This window comes from Sturnus vulgaris, chromosome 8, assembly GCF_052056855.1.
Source record: "Sturnus vulgaris isolate bStuVul1 chromosome 8, bStuVul1.hap1, whole genome shotgun sequence".
Taxonomy (NCBI): Eukaryota; Metazoa; Chordata; class Aves; order Passeriformes; family Sturnidae; genus Sturnus; species Sturnus vulgaris.
This window is the reverse complement of record NC_142250.1, coordinates 33421027-33443367: the sequence shown is the minus strand read 5'-3', so window position 1 is coordinate 33443367 and position 22341 is coordinate 33421027. Positions and strand designations below refer to the sequence as shown.

Sequence of the window (22341 nt, the reverse complement as noted above, 5' to 3'; positions counted from 1 at the left end):
CTACATGGACTTTCCCAAACTGCTGAGAAATTAGGAAATTGATTATTACAAGCCTTTTTAGCCCCCAATCCTGTAACGTGGACAATGAGGGCAGACCTGTGTGATCAGAAGGCTGAAGAATCTGCCAGCGTTGATTGAATGGACTGGCTTCTCATATCTGAATGGTACTTCTAATTGATGTTTCATTTATTTAGGGAACTTCAGCACCCTGCTCAGCCCCCCTAAGCACAGATGCTAAGCAGCAGGGGAGTGTTATGAGCCCAGAAAGGAGGAATTGCACACCTTGGCCAGCCAGGCTGCACGGTTCCACTCGCCGTAGGTCTGCAGGTAACGACAGGCGTCGGCAGCCTTGTCAATGAGACACAGCAGCTGCACCCCCTCTGCAACACAAAAATGCATTCCCCTCAGGAAACCCAGGGCACAGAGCTGCTATCCAAGTGTGGAAAAGGATCTCCACATCCTCAGCACGTGAAGATGCTGAGACTGCTCTCAATATGACCTGTGTGCCAGTTATAGCATTGTCGTCCTGGGCTACAGAGGCCACACAAAGCTCTCGTTTATCTTTGCTCTGAAATCAAATTTAGGGGTTCACAGGACTTCTCATCATAAAGACATAATGATCTTTGTAAATTAAATAAACAGATTTCATAGGTAGTTCTTTAATTTAATGCTGTCCACAGTGCAGTTATTAACAGTCTACAGAGTAGAAAGTAATTTTTCCAGGCAAGTAAACTTTTACCTTTCTCAGCATGTCTGAGTATTTCAGTTATATGGTTATAACTGAAATATTTCAGTTATGTTTCAGCTCTTGCATTAAGCAAAACTAACCTGCACTTGTAAGAAAACACATGAGAAAAGTTCTGAATTGAAAAGGAGACAAAATCCCTATTTCATGTTTTGTAACAGGACACCTAATTTTAGTTAATTCTTTAATTAGAAAACTGGAAAATACATATTATGTGCTCAGCTTCTTTTTGTGCAAACAACTGCTAAAAGTTTTACTCCAGAAGTAAGTTTTCCAGTAAAAATAAATCAAGACAAGTTGGATTTTACAACTCAGTTCCTGATCATCTTTGTGTTAACTACTCTGTGTAGTGTCTACTACAGCACAAACAACACATAAGATCTATCACAGCAGGATTCACTCCTCTTTCCACTGGCATCCTTAAAAATGATGAGAATGATCAGTTTACAAGCAAAGAAAAGAGGTATTTTACCTGCAAGCTTTCCATTGGCTATCATGTTGGTTGCCACCAGTTTGATGGTGCTTTGAGATGGCCCTGAGGAGGTGACAGTTGTGACCAGGCAAGCTTTGAGTGAATCACAGTAATAATGTGCATTCTCTGAACTGGTTTCTAGCAGTAGTTGCACTGCTCTGTCAGTCTGGGAAGAGAAAAAAAATGCAACTTTGACCACAACATATTAACTTTGCTTAAAAGCCTTTTCCATTTTTTACCCTTTTAAAGACATGGAACAAATAACAATGAAAGTTATTCTAAAGCAGGTTACAAAAATATCTCCCCATTTAGTAATGACTAAGATTCATTTCAACAGGACATTTGCAGTAAGGACAACCTTGAAAAATCATCATGAATTTAACATAAGAATGCAAAAACCCTGCACTGGGTTCATACAAGTAGGAAATAACAAATAAAGTTACAAAAAGCTTTCCTTGAATAGGCTAAGTACACAAATCAGGGAAGAAGAATAAAAAATTCAAATATTACCCACAAACCTGGCCCAAGAGAAGAAGCTGATCAGCACATTTCCTGGTATGATCATAGGTTGATCTCTTCACTTCCTGGAGATTTACCCTCTCCAGCTGGAATTTCTGGACAAAGAAGGAAAAATATTTTAAATGTAAGCCTACCATAAGAAATAAAACCAGGTATTTAAAAGATATGTAAATATCTTGCCAGTTTTTGGAACAGCCTCTATTTTTAAGTACCAGGAATGTTTTAATCTGGACTGGTATGTTACTAATAAAAGTGAAATATGTACAGGGAAGTGAGTGTTTATTGTGCTGATGACATTCCTATGAAATTTGGTTTTGAACTCTTTGACATACCTGGAAATAAGAATTTTCACACAGTACATCATAGCATATATCCAGAGGATTAACCAACTGCTCTTGAAGGACAACTGTGTCTGGTTTTGCAGGCTTTTCCTGGCATAAGCTGTGCAAATAGTGGGCAGCAATAGTCCAGAAATGCAGTTCAGATTCGTCCCCATACAGTCTGAGAAGATACAAAGCACGATGTGAAACAGGTTTGCATTTTTTCATACACCACATAAAAATATGATATATTTCATTTTCTCAAGGACTGTGCATTCCTGTGGACAACACAAGTACTTTGCATTATCAGTGGGACAAACCACGAGAGAAAATTATGGAATAACATTCAGCAAGGTAACTTACAAACAGCAATTAAACTTCAGGAATGTTCAGCATAGAAATACGTGGAAATTGATATTTATAATTATTTTACACTTAGTCACTGATACCCCTCTTTCAACCACAAGTTACTAAGTTTGAAAACCATCTCTGAATACAGCCAGGCTAAAATTAGCTCAGTTTAGGCAGAGGAACCACACAGAACAAACACACTTGAAATAAACCCCAGGCCCTTCCCTGTCTGTACAGAACTATTGTCAAGTTCTAAATGACATTTTGGGGCATGAATAAATAATTGTAATGTGGCTGCCAGAACTGCAGTGCCACCAAGACTGAGGGAAGTTCCTTGTACCCATCAGGGAAATAAAACTGCTTCAGTCAGGTAACATTTCCATTTTGATCCTAAAACCACTCTACTATCCAGGTAACAAAGTAGTTTAGGGACTGTGCTAATTTAAAGGACAATTAGGTGAGTTCCTAACTCCAGCTCATTCCTGTGCATGAAGAGCATCAAGATTTTCCTTGGAAACATTTCCTATATTTATCTGAATCTCCACTACCTGGCAACCAGGAGACATCTCTGTAGGAGACTAAAATCTGGATCAAGCAGAAGTTTCTTTATGTCACTGCAAAAGAGAAAATGTTAAAGAATCTGTGAAACAATGGGCAGGTTTTTTTGGTTGGTTGGTTTTGAACACAAATAGGATATGAAAAGATCAACCCCCAAAATACAGTATGAAAAAAAATTATCTATGCAAGCAAGTACAACAGGAATTATATTTTGAATTATAACTGATCTCCAGGAGCAAATGCAGTGAGTCCATCAGAAACTCTTTATCCTTGCAATGTAAGGAATCACCACCAGGGTGTATGCAAAGCTGCCAATTAGTCTGCAGTAATTCTAATTACAGTATTAATTCAGCTACAAATAATCTTGCAGCTATGAAGTGCCATAGCAGAAGGGATGCACATGCATGAATTTAGGTTTTCCACAGATGTTTCGGACTGCATAAAAATAGGTTGTTACCTTTTCTATCCTACGAAATGAAGGGACAGAAGAAAAATGGACAAAATTGTCGATTTACTAGCTTTAACTATAATTTTCAAGGTTTAAATTGAAAATATCAAAATCTGTTTTCTGTGTAAATAGAGCAATGTGTATCAACATTACTCTGGAATTGTATCTTCAACAAAGGATTTTCAGAAACATAATTTTTTTCCTCAGAGCTCAAATATCCTAACAAACCTTGGAGTATTTAAACAGCAGTGTCCAATGCAGTCTGGATCAGCATAAAGAGCCTCTAAATCCCTGAGAAGGATTGCTTAAAATATTCCAAATGCTCACAGGTCAGTTGCAAATCATGTACTGACCCTATCAGTACCTTTAGAGCATCAATTTTAAAATTACATAAAAATTATGTAAAAATCATACTAAAATTATATTAAATTACATTAAAATGAACTTTTTAAAAATAAAAACTGTCATTAATCAAGTGTATCTCTAGAGAGGCAAAAAGCATTCTTTCTTCATTAACTATCAATTGCCACAAACTTCAGATTTTTTGCCATCCCAGAATTTCATAACTTAGACAAGTAATAGTAGGAAAATTCTTACTTGGACAATGAATTCAATTGCTCTTGAAGAAGGTTTTTAATATTTTCATTCTCTGGATAATCACTGAATTAAAAAAAAAAGAGGTTTTCTGTGTTACAAAAAGGACAGAATAATCTGAAATGGCAGAGCTCTACTTGCAGGAGAAAAGCATGAGCACATACATGGAAACAATCCTTCACATTCTTTTGGTAAGCCATTCATGCAAGATTCTTTATTCAATTACCAATTCCAAAACAGCAGTGAAAGATTTGGTTTGCTTTCACTCAACTTCACAGTCAGTGCAAATCTTTCTTTTCCCATTTTTCTTTTTTTTCATTAACCTTAAAATTATTAAAAAAGGCAATGTCTAGAGCATTATTATGTGACCATGAGCCAATCCAGGAGACAGAAATGTGCTCCTCTGATGATGTGAGTGTGGCTGTCCAAGAGCACACAGGTCTATCAGGATATCAGAGTATCACTTGCAGTTACACTTTAGGAACAACTCTGCAGCATTACCTTCTGGAACAAAGAGAACACAGTTTTTCTCAGAAGTAATATAATGCCATAAAAATATTGCCAGGACTTAAAGCAGACTGCAGTTTTTAATAGTCAAGTGCTACTGAAAGCCAGAAGAAATACCTGACCTTAGAGTCTTATCTATTTATTACTTTTAGCAATAAACAATGAACTAATTCTATTTTTGACTGTCCCCAAGAGTAAGGAAACTGATACATCCAACAGTTATTTCAACAGAAAGACTAATAAAAGATGTAGGCTTTAAAAAATAATAGTATGTTATATCTAGAGCTATATTTGTTCTTACATGTCCATAATATCTAGAGAATATTTCTCATCCCAAGGTTGATGCAGCAGGAATGCTTTTAAAGCTAATGAAGCCCTTGGAAGAAGCAGGTAGGGACACCAGACAGGTTCTGAAACAAAAGGAAAAGATTCATTGTCCAGAGGGTCATGTGCTGTGTTTATTGATCAGAAAATGTACTACAGAAAATGCACCAGCAGAATATGAACATCAGAAAATGTCCCAGCTTGTTTGCAAGCACCAGGAAAATCATAAATAAAAGTCTTTTCACACACTCAGCACAGGCTGCTAGACATAAAAGCTTATCTCTACACTCAAGCCAAAACCATTTCATAGAAGGTACAGGATTATCAACCATGCTGAAATGAGAATTTCAGGACATTCCAGAATGAATTTAGTCATGGACTCCTGGAATGCATTATACTGGCATGAGGCAGAGCTGTGTACAATGATTATTGCTACTACATGGGCATGGTGCAAAGTAAGTAAAGCCATATCAAATATATCATAAAACATGTTTAGTTTTGCTTAGTCCCCCTAATTCCTACAGTATAAGACAAGGATTAAAGCCCATCATCTGGAAAGGAAGGTGGCAAGTTTAACATGATAAAAATTATACTTGAAGTGCTGTCACATAAATGTAAAAGTCAGGAAGTCTGTACTCAGTACAAGGTGTGGGTGACAGACAGTAAATGCCACCCAGTGCTGAGGAGTAAAACAAGTACCAAAAGCAGCTCCATCATTAAATATTCACAATTCCCTGTACCTCGTGTGCACTGAGTGATGCAGGACTCTTGGAACTGTGATTTGGTAATTAAAATATTACCACAGAGCAGAGGCAGGACAGCTCAACCACAGGCAGCCTCACAGCTGGCACAGCCTCATTTCAGTGTGCCTGGCTTTACAACATTCATCTTTGTAACTTAATATTGCAGAACACTCATTTGATAGCAAAAATGGCTGTGATAAATTGTATGTTCCCTCAAACAAACCCACACTATAGTTTATTACATATGCCTTAGAATCTACTGGGTTTTAAGGAAATTACTTAGGAAATTGTATGAGTAAAGGTAGGATTGACTCAAAAGGCAACAAGAGGAATTATTTAGAACACCAGCAGTAATAGATACAAAAAAATGTAGCTTAGTTAACTTGTTAAATATTTACATTCCCTTCTTAGACATACGGCTAAAAAGGCAAACAGCACTAATACTGCTATTTTAAAGGTAAGTTTGAAGAAATGATTCAGTCTACAGACACCTGAAAAAAATCAGAAGATACATTTTCACACATCAACAAATGTTTCTAAATCATGTAACAAGTACCAGTGATGCAGGTACTGATACCTAAATGATGTGCTTTTTAAGTCAATTTGCTAAATATCTGTACAAAAAGCTCTTATTTTGTTCATTTACACTTCAATTAAGATATTAAGAAGTATATATTATTTAAGAGATTAAAGTTGTATTAAAAAACCCACCTATGTGACCTAAGCATTAAAAAAATTACCTGCATCTATGAAAAGCAGTAGAAAGGCATCAGAATCTCCACATGTGACATTTCCCTGTTCTAACAGAAGTGCTGAGCTCCACTTTCCAAACAGGAGTGCAGAAGTATCAAGCAGTGGAGAGCAAAAGAAGACATGAGCATACCTATTAAATCCTGCTCATCCATCCTGAAACACGAGGGTTTCATGGATAAGTCCAGCACTCGGATGCATCCATCATCTGATGCCAGCACCACTTTGTCTGAAGTGCACCAGTCCACATCCAAGATCCTGAAATTCACATTTCTCCCACTTCTTAAACTGCTCACCATTTGTACCTGGAAAAGTTCAGTTATTTTTTATTTTTAGCAGCCTCTCCATCACCCAGTGTAAGGCTGTGTCACACACCCAGGAGGCACGGCACAAAATTCATGATGAAAGGTGAAGTTAGCCATAAATCATTTCAATAACTGTCTTTTCTGGAGAGTAGGGAATTTAGAAACCTTGGAGTAGGTCACATGGTTGCCCTGAAACAATACTATTTCCTAATTTAGAGCTGAAAAAAAAATCCTTTTGAGCATAGTGTACAGCTGCCTTTTTGTTATCTTTTCTAACAGGACAGGATTAGATGTATAATAGAACTGAGATTATAAAATATTACTACAAATATTCTGAAGGACTTTCAACTGAAAACTGAATTTAATTTTAAATGCTTTCATGTATGAAACTCCTTTGTCCTATAAAATAAAAGAGGGAACAGCTACAGGAGGAGTATCTTGTGGCATCAAAACTATTCAAATGTGCTTCAAAGAGAGATTCATTGGGTATATCCTACTCTCCTCATGTAATACACAGTAGTTGTTCATATCTGCTGCCCAATTCTTATCATCACTGGAGTTTCATATTGCACTAAGTAAGTGTCTGAGTTTGGAGCTGGTGCTCATTACAAAGTGAACAGGAAAAAAACTAAAATTCCTGTTTCATACCCTGATGCCCTAAACTAATTCTGGCAGCTAAGTTAAAACAGTACAATTATATTTCCTTCCCCATGGTACTCAATCCCCTCAAAGACCTACAAAGCAAACCCCAGAAGGTTTGTGAACATAACTACAGAGTTCCTGAGTAAAAAGAGAAGCTAGCTAGAAATGAACAAGTGTCTGGTTTTCTGTATTCCATAACAAATTAAATCTATTGACCATACACAGAAGAAACCTGCAGTGAAAGCAATCTCCTATCCACAGATTACAGTCTCAAACTGGGGACCCCCCTTAAAGTTTCAAGGTCTGCCTCAAAGCCATTACAAGAGGATGACAAAGAGAATCTCAGATATTGTCAGCTTTAAGAATGGAAGACACTTCTCATTGATGGCAGCTCAAAGATGTCTTATAGAGGGTAAAAGTCTTCTGAGAAAAGCCATATGACTTTATCATACAACTGCCAGCAAGAAATCCTGACTCAGTAAAATTTAATTCCTCACTCATCCTGATTTTCAGAGATGAGGTTTGGGCTTTGAAGAGAAGTGCCTACCAAACCCACAGCCACTTACCTCTTTTGAATCCCAAATTTCTGCCCCATCGTTGTACATTGCAAGAAGTTTTTGATTTCCTTTCCCTGGGGCAAATCGTATTTTTTTCACCCAGCTCCGGTGAGTAGGAATCCCCCTAAGGAAAGACAAGATCAGGATCCATCATTCTATGCCCAATATTGTAGGAAACTGAATCCTTTCCAGGAACTTTGCAGATCCTGGTACTGCACAGGCTGAGGAGGAGAACAATCTCTCTATATATGCACATACAAATCTGGATGCCCAGATTATGAATTTATTGAACTAAAAAGATGAAATGCTTGGAATAAACACTACAATACTTAATGTTAAACCAGAAGCCATTGCAGATTTAATGTAAAAGAAGATATCTAGCTGGTTTTAAAACCTTGGTTAAATGTTAATTCTTCTGAAAAACACAAGAGATTAAATGTAGGGAACTGCGACACAGTAGACATTTTCTGAATTTTTATTCCAAAATACTTGCATTTTTCCCTACAGTGAAGAACAAAAATGAGGAAGGATGAAAACATTCCACATTCTAATACTCATCATCTCATGTTTAACAGATTTAATTTGCATTCATACCTGGATACTCTAGCTTTCAAATCCCAGAAGTTTAGGTTTCCATCAACATCTCCAAGAACCAAGATATCCCCTTTCCAGGCAATACAAGTAATGCTACCCATACTTCCCTGAAAATATTTAAGAAGCAGAAAAATATCTTGTGATTTATAGACTCAATTTAGTCATATTCTCATATGAATAAATATTTCAACATTAGCATTAATTTAAAAAATATTATACAACATGACAGACCAAACTCCACTCAGCTAGAACAGGAAAAATTATATATAAGACTGTGAAAACAGAATTGCTAACAGTTTTAAAGCTGGAATTAATATTTCAGATTTCAAAGTACTACATTACTGACCACTTGCTGCTACAAAGCTTACCCCTGATTTCTTTCTGGCAATCAAAGCTAAGCAAAAAATTAAAGCATCAGTGATACAGAAAAATTGGAACTCACATCTGGAGGAATTCTTGCACTGTCCTTTACTGAGTTTCCCTCTACTGTGAGATGATAAACCTGCCCATCAGCACCTGTGAACACAAAGTGCTCTCTGGCAGAGATGTTCTGGCTCAGCTCTGATTTACTTTCAGCTTCCTGCAACAAGCTTTAAAAAGAACAAAATGAGGCACAATTATTTCTTTCTTGAGATCAGAATTGCATGACAAATTCTACCTAATGCACAGACACAGCACAAAAGAAAAAGCATATCTCCCTCTAAACATTTTATTTAACAGTTAGCTATTTATTACTCCCACTCTTGTGGAGATGTCCAAGGGCAAGTAACAGTTTTACTTCAAGAACCAGGTAAGCAATGGACTGCCACAGACACACTGAGAGAAACAGGTACATCAAAATACATCAAAGTCTCAATATAAAAAATAAAGGGAGGCTCATGAAGTTGGTTTGCTTGCTATGTACTCAAGAATCAGTTCCAAAACATTGTTTTCATAAGGAAAATGGCAGATGGTAGAAAGACAGCAATGGCTGTAGCACAGGATTCCATCAGGAGGAGGGATACCTGATCACAGAGGATTCCACACTGCTGACTTCAGTGTCTGATGCCACTGTCTGCCTGGCCATGGCCTCCCTGGCTGCCAACTGCTTCTTCCTCAGGCTTTTTAAGTTATGGGAAGGTGACCACTCCTGTGGAAAATGGCCCAGGAAAAATGGAAAAGGCAAAGGTTTATTCCCTGAATTTACTGGGGCTTTATAATGATTTCCAAGGAGATTGCTTTCTGCAGGACCTCCCTCCATCACCCAAGGGGCAGAGCAGATTTCTCCACCACAACCTCCTTTTTTCCTGCCTCCATTTGGTGATAGATGAAAATATTAAAGCACTTATGTACATATTCTACAGCTACAGTAATGCTGCAAAATTGTTCTAAGACTTTATACTATTTCAATGCATTACATTTATTAAAAGGTAACAGAATTTATTCCTTACCAAAGCAGTGGCTGTAGGGAAGTTTTTAGACATTTCTCTGAGCAGAGTACAAGTTCTGACATCCCAGATCTCCAGTGGTTTGTCTTTAAATACCACAGCTAGATACTGCCTGAAACAAATGAGAATTTACTCCAGCAAGAGTCCTTTGAGCATTTTACTTCACAAGTGTTGTTCACAGCAGCACTCCGGAGGGCCTCAAAAACTACGAGTTAGCAGAGCAAATCAAATCCCCCTCTGATGCTCAGGATTCCCTTGGGTTACTGAGGAGAAAAAGAATGTTTGAAAAGGGGTTCTCTTCAAAGCTCACAGAATTATAAATTTCTGACAGGTGGTTCTGCACAATTACTGTGGAGGAGACAAAGGGAATAATTCAGAGCCAGCAGCAGCACCTCTGATCTCACCATGTTCAGCCTCAGTTGATGCACAAAATACCAGAAAAACACACCAAGACTTCAGGCTGGACAGCAGCTCCCCTCGTGCAGATGCATACTACTTCCTAATCCTGGAATAAATGTGCATAAAATCATCTCACACTAAAACACTTGTCAGTCATGTCTTCAGAATGTTTATGTGTGGAGCTGGATGAGTGTAAACACCTTTCATCTACCACTTGTCACATGTAACTTGAAAATAGAGAGGCCATGCTGTCATTTCACCTCTCGGCACTGCACTCATCTCTCTGCAAGTGACCCTCCTTTCTCACTCAACACTCTCCAGCCTCCTCATCTAAGCCCATGGCTGTTCTTAATTTTTAATGCATTATTAAGAACATTATATGGTTGAACTCTTTCAAATACTCTGGAACTCCTACATACAAATATATTCCTGGGCTAGCTAGAGACATTAATTTTTTTCCTCTGCTGTAAAGAAGAAGCTTTGAAGATTTAGAGACAATGCCCTATTAAATTCAACACTACTTTAATTTCATTTATACAAGAGAGTGAAGTAATTTTCCAGAGTACTACAATTATTATTTTTGATACAATGAAGATCAGGGCCTCCTGTCACAGGCCTGAGCTCAAAATAATGAGGACCTGAAAAGAAACAATTTGGTCATTTATCAGCTGACCTTTCAAACAACTGTATCTCACATCTGGTTTTCTAAAAGACTATTATTATAAAGGTGTGAAATACTTACAAAAGATAAATAAATATGAATAATCATCCAATCTTTAATGCCAAACTTCCTATTTTAAATAAGGCTTAAGTTATAGAAAAGATAATTAACTCATAACAGAAAAAAACAGTTCAGCACTTTCATTCTCCTTAATATTATCAAAAAGCCTGCTCAGTAAACACAATTCCTGTAAGAAATAAAATATTAATTACTGATTTTGCAATGTGATTGGATCTCGAAGTAACAAAGTCACCCACAGAAACATTCACAGCTTTTTCACTTGGAATTAATATTCTGAAGCATTTTCATCTTGATGCTGTTGAATATTTTTCTATACACTCCAAAGTGCTTTTTTTTCTTGGAATGTCTAGGATATTATGAGGATTTTTATGCAGTACAGTGAAATTTATAAACTTCCCAAGGCTGATGCACTTACTTCAAATGAGACACCTTGATCATTTCGATGGCTGGCTCGTCATTGCCTCTCTCCCCACGGAATGCAATGCTCCTGCCTGGAGCACACGACAGGGGACAGCAGACACAGTCAATAAACTCAACAGAACCAGAGAAACAGCTGACAAACTGTTCTGTAAACAGAACCACTTCACAAACCACATAACACTACCATTGTCATTGCCAAAGTTTTACTGCATTTCATTTTGCTGCATTGCAGAGTTTATCATTAAAATTCCAAGTTTACATTAAATATATTGTAAACTCTACTGTCAAATCTAACTCCTGACTCCCTTCCAAAGCACAGCAACTCAAATGCATGCATTACACAGAGTTAGTTCAAAGAGTTATTATTTTCCACTTAAAACCAATGACAGATTATCTCCATTCCCCAAGGAGGAAATTCATTAAGAGATTTCTAGTTTGATAAGAGAAATAAACTCTGCCATGAACTAAGTGTGATAATATTTGATGGTGAGGCTACATTCTACACTTATCAGAACTATTCTCTCTTCCTTTCCAGCTAAAATAGTAAATCTTAAGAGTTTATCATCTCATCCACAACAAAATTTTCATCCACTTGTAGGATGTGTTGCAGAATTATAGGTGTTAGAGATATCAGTAAAATAAATAATGACCTACAAACAGCATCTTCTATGCAAGTTTAATTCTCCTCAGCTTTCAAGGAAAATTCAAGCTATAAACTTCAGCTCCTCTTGTAGCTCACAGCTAAATTACTTAAGCCAGCTACCTGAATAAATCTCCTTATCAAGAACATGAGTTAGAGCTCTCCTGTCAGAGGCTACTGAATTCTCTCTCATCTATTTTCAACATCTTAGCAATTTTCTTTCATATTTCTGTTCAAAAACGTACATGTGAATTTTGTCAAAGTAAAACTGAATCAGCAGAGTTTTCCTAAGCCTAAAATACAAAGCTGAGCTCCTAAGTGAGGGAAGAAGTAAAAACCAAACAGTTTAAATTGCTCTGCCTTTCTTGAAAGCTTTAAAAGAGGAAATGTACCATTTTTAAGCAAACCAAATGCTAAGATTTTAGATATTCACATTCACTCAAAACTTGGTTGCCTGCAGAAATTCTGAACCTTTTATGACTTCTGTCTACAAATGTTCTACACTGATTCACAAGCTGAGTTTCCTAATGCATGAATCTTTTCTCTTTTGATTTTAAACAGATAAAGGATATTATATGAAAAAACTTAAAAATAATATTATACTACGTGAACAACCTCTCCAGGCAGCACTCTGGAAACACAACACTGATGTTTTTCCATAAGCTTAAAAAAAAACAAAATAAAAAAAATCACTTTACATAAAGCAATTCAGAATTAGCCACGTGCTACAAGATTCAGGCTCTCCAATTAGAACTTAAATGGCTCCAGCTTTGCACATTCAAAAATAATTTTAAATTATTTAAGTGCTTTCTGTTCTGGACTGTCTAATCTTCCCAGTTATACCTCCTTCTATTGTGCAAATTTCGATTTCATTACAAATATATTTATCATCCATTATGAGTCCAAAGTAGTTGAAAAAACACATATAACCTGTTAATTTTGCTATCAACAGTATCTTTTAACAGTTATTTACTTTTTAACCTTCCCAATTCTTTAAAAAAGTACCAGTTTTTATTGTTTAAAATCCCTTTTACATTCATTCACACTGAAGTTCTGACCATGCGCCTGGCCTTGCTGAAACAAACCACGATAAATGGTTCAACACTATTTCAGGAGCACATGGAAACATATTTGGAAATATGTAAATATGTGCAGTTTGTGAACAGAATCCACCCCTAATACCCTGTGTGGCTGCTTCTAAATCCCCTGCTGACACTTCTTATTCTTTGAATAAATCCAAGATGTTTTTGCAAAGGTGTTGCTTCAAGTCTGCCTGCAGAGCACCAGACAAAACACATCTTGTGGCTTCACAAAGAAGAGCAGGAATAGTTAAAGTTCCTGTTTATTATTTTATTTTGTCATGAAATAGAATGAATAGAATGAATAAAAAAAAAATAATAGTCAGAACTTGTCACTCCCCAACAAATCTGTCAGCTCCTGGAGCAGACTTCTCAGGAAACACAAACCTGTTGGAAGGTCCACGAGCTGCAGCTCATTCCTGACCAGTCCCAGATTGTTGGGTGTTGATGTGGCAAAGGAAATGAAGCCAGTCAAGCTTATCCACTCAATTCCCCTGTGATCAGAAAGAAATGCATGGAGCATATCAGCCAAAATATTTGAATTGCTACAAGTCTGAAGTATTTTTTTTCATGTATATTCTTAAAAACCCAGCACAGATGTAATTTTCTACACTTTCCAGAAAGATCATATTTAAGCATAGAAAGAAGCTACACATTAACAACTATGGTGTGAATATAAAGTTACTGAATTAAATTTAAGAGGAGCTTCATTTTCAGCTCTTAACTTCTGCAAAAAGCCCTCACAAATACTCAGCACCAGAGTGGATTAAAATCTCTGCTCTGATCAAATCAATGGTTACTATCAAAAAACTCCAATTTCCCAGCACACAGGAAAATACTCATGTGGGTGACAGTGTGGGTAGACTTCATTCTTTCAGTCCAGAGAGACCAGAAATAAAGATGATAAAAAAAGAAGCCCTGAAGAGATTTCACAAAACAACCAAAAACCTGTTTGGTTTGTTTTTTTTTTTTTTTCTTTTCGACCACACCAAAGCAGCTCCCAAGGAAATCACATTGCAGTGCTGCAAGGATTTAAAGTTCCAGTGCTCAGAACACACTGGCAGCACAGATGGAATCTCAGCCAATTCCTGAAATACACCACAAGGGACAGAAAGTGGCACTGGTGGCTCCTAAACAAGATGTTTCTCCAGCCCCATTTCTCACACACACTTGGTGCCTGCAAAAATTGCTTTATCTGTGAAAAAAATCAAGGAGCTCTTCTAAAGAAAATAGAACTCTAATACACACATGTGCACAACTTCATTTTAACACACATCAAAGGATTTAAGGTTTCCTCAAAGCCTTCAAACACAGATTACTCAAGAACTGTTCCCAGGACAAGTATTCTGTTACATCAATTGCATGCTTTGGAATCTATGTGCAGTATGAGAAAGAAATACAGTAATTATGATTTACTGTCAGGAAATCCAACTACTGCATGGAAGTAGAAATTTCCTAAATACAGTGTACATGGATGAAAGCAAAAAGCACTCCCATAATATTTTGCACATACTATTTACAGCCATATTTATATTATTTAAGTTCAAGCTTTAAAAACATGGCAAGTTTTATTCCTAAGTCCTCAAAAAACGTTAGGAGTTTAGGGCTCAGTCTTTTTCCCAGCAGGACCTATGGAAGTTCAACCATTAATTTCAATCAAAATGAGAAGTATTCAATAATTACTTGAAACATCACAGGCATGATTGAATAGAAATCTACAACTGCAGTAATGGGTGACACTGCAAGTCTCCAAAGGGTCAGAAATCCCGGGAGCTTTCTGAAATGGAAGAAATTCGAATTCTGACACCTTGCCATTTATCAGCTACTCAGCCATGTTTTTTGGGAAAAGTCCACTCCTAATGCATTGTTATTGCTGGTAGTTATTCACCATTCTCCTGCAAAGACCTGAAGCATTTTCTACACTTCTTTCATCAGCTCAGATTTACAAGGGCAAGTCTTTTTTCTTTGCTGCTGCCTGGCCATCTGTCAATACCAATAAAAACCTACAGAAACCCAAGACATTCAAAATCAAAAGGAAACCTTAGCTCAGCTAACTGCTCACACCTGAAACAACATAATTTTTGTCACTTTCATACACAGAAATTGAGAATCTGAAGACAGTGGTTCAAATTTTAATGATGGAAACAAGTAATGCCTTCCCTATTGAAATAGCAACATTTCCTCATAAAAATCACCTTTGCTACCAGAATTCAGGGTTACTTTCAGCTGCCAACTGCTTCTCAGACTGAATCCACTTTCAAAATGTAACATTTAGAGATTCCATCCATTCAACTCGTCTCAGTTACTTCAGGAGTGAGACTCCGTTTTTGATTAATGTTTCCAAAGCAAACAAATCACGAAGTGCACTGAAGTGGATAAAACCACAAATTACATTTCTAGTTGGGAATAGATTGTTGTGACTTTGTGACATGGCAGCTGCTACTTAAATTTAAGGAATTTAAGAAAAAGAGAAAGGCAATATGGGAAATTAAACCATATGTGCTCTCAAAGTGGTGGTAGATAGTTTTCATTCTCATTTCTCTATTCAGGGAAAGTTTTCTTAAAGAGGTGATGAATGTTTGCAAAGCAGTTTTTCAAAGAGCAGTCAGCTGAAATTCAAATGCTAAAACAGCTTCAATTCAACTGCTAAAATTTGGATGTAATGTCTATAGCCTGCAGGCACGACTTGAAAATTACTACATTCTTGTTACAGTCAGTGAGATTTTAATTTTAAAAATAAAAGCTGTTGCAGCTTTGAACTTGCTGAGCTTCAGTGAAAAGGAATGAGCAGCACTGCTCCAGTCACAGCTATTTTGTTACCAGAATAAACAAAAGCAGCACTGAGAGCTGCAAATGTGCCACTGAACTGAAAGCTGCACTGCAGGCATTTTATTTGCATGTCTCAAATATATTCTTCTCTGCACTGAAGATGTTTTATAATCTCCTGTATTGCTTAATGTCCACAGGTATCAGGCTTGGTTATTTCATAGTTCTTCCAGTTTCTCTTAGGAATAAGAATGATTTGTACTTCTCTCTGTCCTGAAGGAATCCTGACCTCCTGCTCCCAGTTTCTGCCAGGCCAAAATCCCCTTCTTGATTTTCCCCCTCACTTTCACTCCTGGCAGTGGCCTGATTGATTTTCCCTCTTGGTGTGCTTTAAGCATTTCTGCTGCTTCTTGCCTCAATCTCCTTATAAAAATAAAATTAAACTCAACAGAAAAGCATTTACTTCCATAATTCTAAACAAATAGTGAAAGTAATAATCATAAATAGAATAAATATTCAAGTACAAACCCACAAGTACAAACTATTTTAAAAGGAAGGACAGAAAGGCAATTCTTCCCCCTTCTAGTCACGACACAGATTCAAAGTTTAAATACAAACAAACAAAAAAACAACCAAACAAAAAAATCAGCATGTGACTGCATATGTAGAACACTTTAAAAAAAATCGTAATTGCTAACATTCAAACTCAGTGGCCATTAGTTTAGAACACTTTATTTGTAAAGGAAAATTGCTTTATTTTTATTACATTCTCTTCCTAAATACAGAGCACTGAGAACTCTGCTGGCCTTGAGTTACAATTTCAGGGTGCTCTCAATTACACACTAAAATAATGATTGTCCCTGAAGGTGTTCTTTCAGACAAAATGGAAACAGAAGCATTATTCAATCCATCTACATTTGAGAGGTAAAGTAAGAATTCTCAGTGAAAGAAAATCTTTTGCATTCAATGAAAATCAATTAAGAAAAAGAAAATAATCTCCATGCCTTAATTTAAATTGCTTGAAGCATTTCCTTGAACTTGTAAAAATTACATAGAAAGTCACTCACACAATTGAGGAAACACTAGCAAATATTTAAAAGATTTATCCTGGTAACAGCTTATGGCTAATTAGAATTCACAGACATTTTATATGAATTAATAATATTTTTTGAGGGCATTTGCTAGAAAGACAATATATTCTTAAAGTTTCTCAAGAGCTGCAAACCCTTTACAAAACTGAAAAACCCAAACTAACAATACTTCTAGTTATGCACAAAGCTTTTTTTCAAAATTGTGTTTATTTCCTCCTTGGTCTCCATCTTACTTTTTTTTTTTTTTGACATGTGAAATGAGAGTAGGGGTTTTCATTCTGAGTCCTATAATCGCTGTAATAAAAAAGGACTCTCCCCTTGTGCTGCATAACAGAAAGTAAAATGAAAATAATTTCATGTGTAGTTAATGGTACAAAACCAAGAGATTCAAATGGTTTAGAAGAGAAAGGGGAATTATATTCTTACAGTGCCAAGTAATCACACCACAAACATTAAGAAAGTTAATATTGGTGACAGATTCCAAGGTTTCCATGATGAACTCTCAGAGCTGCCTATTCTCAGTAACCTGTACTCCACTTTTTGCAGAATGCACAGTAAAATGCAGACCTTAACCAGATGAAGGCTTCAAGACACAATTCTGATACAAACTTTTACTAATATTTGTACCAGAAATCATTATTTTATTTTCATGCTCAAATTTGCCTGGAAATATGTATCCAGCAAACACCATCTTAAATATCTGTGCCATCAGTTATCCAAAAAGTTCTGCCACTGTGTGCACACAAACACACAGCACAAAAACTTTGAACCTTACCCTGCTCCTTCTTAGGATGGATAAATATTGATTCCTATATTCAGTCTTTAAAAAATTATCTTTACTTCCCTTAGAACTAGAGCTGTCTCAACAGCAATTTCAGTCCCAAGGGGATAAAGTAAATAAAGCCTGCCATACCAACCAGCATTATTTCAAAGGACTCAATCCCAATAGCTATAAAATAAAGAAAGTTTCTTGTCCTAAAAAGACTTCTTTGTCCTGCAGTGCACTGAAGAGACTGGAAGTTGTTGATATGCATCCCAGATCAGCAGGCACAGATGCAATTCCAGTATTTCTTTCAATGTAATTTTCATTACAGTTTTGTCAGGCAAAGGCACTGTCAGGGTAGAGCACTCAACAGGCAATTCTCCTGATTTCATTAACAGCAAGGTAAGACATCCACACTGCTGGGAAACATCACTCAGGTGTTTCAGCATCTGTTTCCTAGAAGGATTATAGCAGGAATTAAAATTAAAATCTTACTTGACTTCACAGGAATGGATGCTTAACTCTTTGTGGAGGAGTCCACTTGTGAGGTGAAACACCAGGACAGAGCCATTGCTTGTACCTATAAAAATTGATTAAAAAAATATAGGCACACATTTTATTCTCTTCTTCCATGCTTTAGTGAAAATGCAGGATTTACAGTTATCTCTCTCTCTCTCTCTTATTTTTAAGTACCTGTAACTATTATATTTTACATTTTCATAAAAACTGTGTTAATTTCTAGCACTTAAATCCCAAATATTAAACCCTCTGCTTCCACTGATATCCACTTGGATCAAGACATTTTCCCAAACCTTTTTGTAGAGGTTGTAGAAAATCTGATTATTCTTCTTGCCTTTCCACAATTCACCCATCCAGCTGAAGAGGAAAGGAATGTTTATTTCTACTTTGATTACTGGAGATGAGTAAATGCCTCAAGGAAATGTTTTAACTGTTACCCCCCAGTAATGCCAGGGGAGAATCCTGGGCAGATTTCATGGAATCATTAAAGCAATTCTGCTTTCTCATCCTGAAATAATGACTTCTTTCAAATTAGAAAGCAGTAACTTAGTAGCTTTGAGTTTCAATTACACCAAAAACCTTTTGAAATACTGAAACTTACGAATTTCCATTAGACACTTCTTTATATTCATATCAACTTTATGAAATACAACGAGCCATTCAAGTATGTTAAGTTTAAAAAGACCTTGCTGTAAATGCACTCTACACCTATTTGTTTTCTAATCTTTATATTTCACCTTTTTTACCAGCTGCAGCTCATGGAAAACCACAAGTTACATTTTAGCAGCATCACATCATGTCATGATGGACTGCCTATGGTTTAGAGCACAGCTCTGAAATAGGATGCCAGAAAAATCAGCTTTAAATAGGGAAAATTCCAAGTTAATAAATACATCAGGTGCTCACTGGCAACTATTCTAATAGCTAGATGAGTTTAACTACATTTGTGGTAAGATAAAATAGATTAATCCAGAAAAAATAACGTGCTGCAAGTGTAATTTTATAAATTCATATCAGAGCAAAAATAAAGTCTCTGTAAAGTTCATTTTTTCTAGGAATGCAGAGCTGCAGAAATCCCTATTTCTTGACATTCAGAATGACTGTAAAATGCTGAGTATATCAGCAGACCAACATCACAGTAAATAACAGGATAAATAAAAACTTGCTACTATACTGCATTTTTCAGGTAGCATTGCTTAAACCCAAGGCAGGAAAGAAGAAAAGAATCCAAAGACTCAGAACCAAAGCACTACAAGTGTCACTATCTACAATAAATCACACAGGATCAAGGGATAGTTTTTCTTTCCTGTACCAGTAACTTGCATTTAATAGAGGATTTATTCTTTCCAGAGCAATGACAACCTGCTCAAGGCACCCACCGACAGCGAGGATGGGCTCGTAGTGTTTGATGTTTTTGGTTGTGAGGGGCGGGCACATGCGGATGGCGAAGGGAGGCAGGGGCAGCCCGGACAGGAGTCCTGTCAGCAGGAATTTGAGGTGCACTTCCTGCAGAAATGAATTCCTTAACTCTTCTCCAGCGCTTGCACCTTGCCCTGCTTAAAAGTGAAAGCTTTTGTTAGCATGAAATTTTAATTGGAGACGTTATAAAAAGTTTTCAGACAAATGTATACGATAAAAAATTACAATCAATGCATAAGACACATTTCTTCCTCTTGAGCTTTGTATGATGAAACTTTTCTGTCTAGACTGTCTAGATTTCATAAGGAGATATATCAGATAAATTGGCTTCTAAGGTTAGTAACAAAAAAAAAATCAAAGCTTTTGTCCAAATTCCATTTTAAAATACATTTTTTCCTCAAAGAAAATTATCTTGGAACACTGGTCCTCAACATAAAATCCTCAAGAGGATTCATCTGATAATTTCTTTAGCAAAGAGGAATTCTTCTTTTAGGAGTTCCTATTAGAAAATAATTGTAACAAATACCTTAAGTTCTTAAGATAAGATGTACAACGATTCAAAACCAGGAGAATTTAGTAGCAGTAGTATCAAGGAAAGAAATATCTTACCAATCATGTTGTCTAATGAGAGGTCTGGAAGTTTATTCTGGAGTGCTCCTACAGGGATTCCACAGAAGGAGACTGGGGAATACAGAGGTGATGCACTTGAACTGCTGCAAAAGAAATGGGAACAAGTTCCTCATGCAAGGACAATCTCCATCCCCAAGGGACTCCAACAGCCCCTGCAGCCTTGGCAGCTGTGTCCTGCTGCCTGGGGCAGCTCTGTGTCATCAGCAAAGAGCAGACACCTACCTGGCTCTTATAATAACACATTTTTCCTGGCAAAGATCAATGTTTTAGAAATAACTCTTAAGAAGAGAAGAAGTAAAAATAAAGAACATTTGGATTCTAAACAGCTTTCCTCGATATGCAGCACAAGGAATCCACCCAGCACTACTTTTGGGAACACAGAGAATAAAAATACTAAATCTCTGATCTATGCTGAAAATCTGGTACTACTGACATTTAAAAGAATTCTATTTCTTTTATTGCAGTAAGTTATTTATTCTATTCCATAGTACTTTAAAGGGTTATTGCAGCAGACCAACCTCAATACATTGACTGTTCAAAGCACTGTATCACTTCACACAGTATTTGGAGAGACTGCTCCAAATCTAAAATTCTAAAAGCTCTGTATATAAAAATATTGTTTATACCACCATATTCCAGTCACCTGCTGTGCAACCCCTATTGCTCAGTGTCAAATTCACACAAATCCAGCAGAAAGCCATTCCCCTACTAAAAGTGTAGCTCTTTACAGACCTCTTTGGTCCTTACATATGATTTTAAGTGAGGGATGCATTCTTAAAGAAAATTATATGGTCTGAAGAAAGACAAATGAGAGGAAAATGCTCCCACAAAATAAAGTGAATAGTCATTCTATCTTTTCTTTATTTAGTCCAGACAGTCAGGATGGAACTGCCTCAAAAAAAAAAAAAAAAGAAAAAAAAGAGTGTACACATTTCCTGCACTTCCTCAAAGAAAGGGAAGTGATCTATCTGGATGACACAGTTTGTTCCTCCTTCACTCACACACGTGTAGAGCACATGAAACACACATGAAACACTTCCAGGCTGCCTTTAAAATACAATGAAATACTGAACACCACTTGGAAAAAAAGGAACTTTGGCAAGAAAAGTAAATCCCATTACCTGTTCCGCACATTTCTGCCAGAAATGCTGGATTTTAATTCCCAGATCATCACCCTGCCATCACTGACTATGAGAGCTGCAGCATTCTCATTCACTGGGCAGCACACCATGCTGAAGGGTCGAACTGTTTTGGTCACCCTGATGGCATCACACTGACTTCTTAAATCATAAACCAGCTCCTGAACTGGCTCTGGATCTGGAACACCAACAGCCCCGAGAAGAAACAGAGTGAAAAACACAGCATGTGAACCAACAGAGGGAAATGTGAAGCATGGCTGAGCACTTTGACTGAAATCCAGGTGCTTCCTGTGCAATCAACAACACACTCTTGATCTTGCTGTACACAACAGAGCTCTGGAAAGTTCTCCAAAATGTAACTTTGCCTTTGTAATATATTATTCCATGTGAATCTTGCAAAACCTAAAACAATAACTGTTTCATAGCTGGGCAGAACCTGAGTCTGCTCTCCACAATCCAAAACTCCAGGTTTATAGGTTAACTTGGAGGCCAGTAATGTACTCACTAGAAAACAGCAAGCTGCCCAAACCAAAATGAACAAACAAAACTCACTATGTTTTCCCTTTTTTCCAGTCTCTACAACTAGATTTAGAAGACCATTTTTAGTAACATTTCATGAGACAGAAGTTTAATAATTCAGATTTTAATCTAAATTTAAGCCCATATTTTAGGTCTAAATTGACCAAATTGCTTCCAAAAATCTTGTGTTTGTCTAATAAATGTTTTTTCTTAAAGACAAAAAGGACACACTAATATTTTATTTAAAACATTATTGTGTATGTGACTGTTAAGCCACTTACAAATTTAAGTATTATTTAGTAATAAAAGGGTATTCAGGATATCCATTTAATCTATTTCACACTTAATATCAGGGAATT

At 36.7% G+C, this 22341-nt stretch overlaps 1 protein-coding gene across 4 annotated transcripts in view; it reads right to left on the bottom strand.

Annotated features, from left to right (window-relative positions):
• Positions 1–22341, bottom strand: part of WDR11 (WD repeat domain 11) — a 34336-nt gene that overhangs the window by 3913 nt on the left and 8082 nt on the right. The window contains exons 8-26 of one of the 4 annotated variants that reach the window (XM_014886814.2): positions 21446–21641; positions 20304–20407; positions 19655–19828; positions 18252–18336; positions 13524–13630; positions 11413–11488; positions 9860–9968; positions 9434–9558; positions 8872–9019; positions 8430–8536; positions 7845–7959; positions 6465–6636; positions 4816–4924; positions 4011–4073; positions 2956–3021; positions 2069–2237; positions 1736–1831; positions 1218–1383; positions 283–380 (exon numbers count right to left, since the gene is read on the bottom strand). In XM_014886814.2, coding sequence (XP_014742300.1) covers positions 283–380; positions 1218–1383; positions 1736–1831; positions 2069–2237; positions 2956–3021; positions 4011–4073; positions 4816–4924; positions 6465–6636; positions 7845–7959; positions 8430–8536; positions 8872–9019; positions 9434–9558; positions 9860–9968; positions 11413–11488; positions 13524–13630; positions 18252–18336; positions 19655–19828; positions 20304–20407; positions 21446–21641 — 2285 coding nt within the window. Of the gene's footprint in view, positions 1–282; positions 381–1217; positions 1384–1735; positions 1832–2068; positions 2238–2955; positions 3022–4010; positions 4074–4815; positions 4925–6464; positions 6637–7844; positions 7960–8429; positions 8537–8871; positions 9020–9433; positions 9559–9859; positions 9969–11412; positions 11489–13523; positions 13631–18251; positions 18337–19654; positions 19832–20303; positions 20408–21445; positions 21642–22341 lie in introns of all 4 variants that reach the window. The other 3 variants (XM_014886815.2, XM_014886816.2, XM_014886813.2) reach the window with 3 other exon arrangements.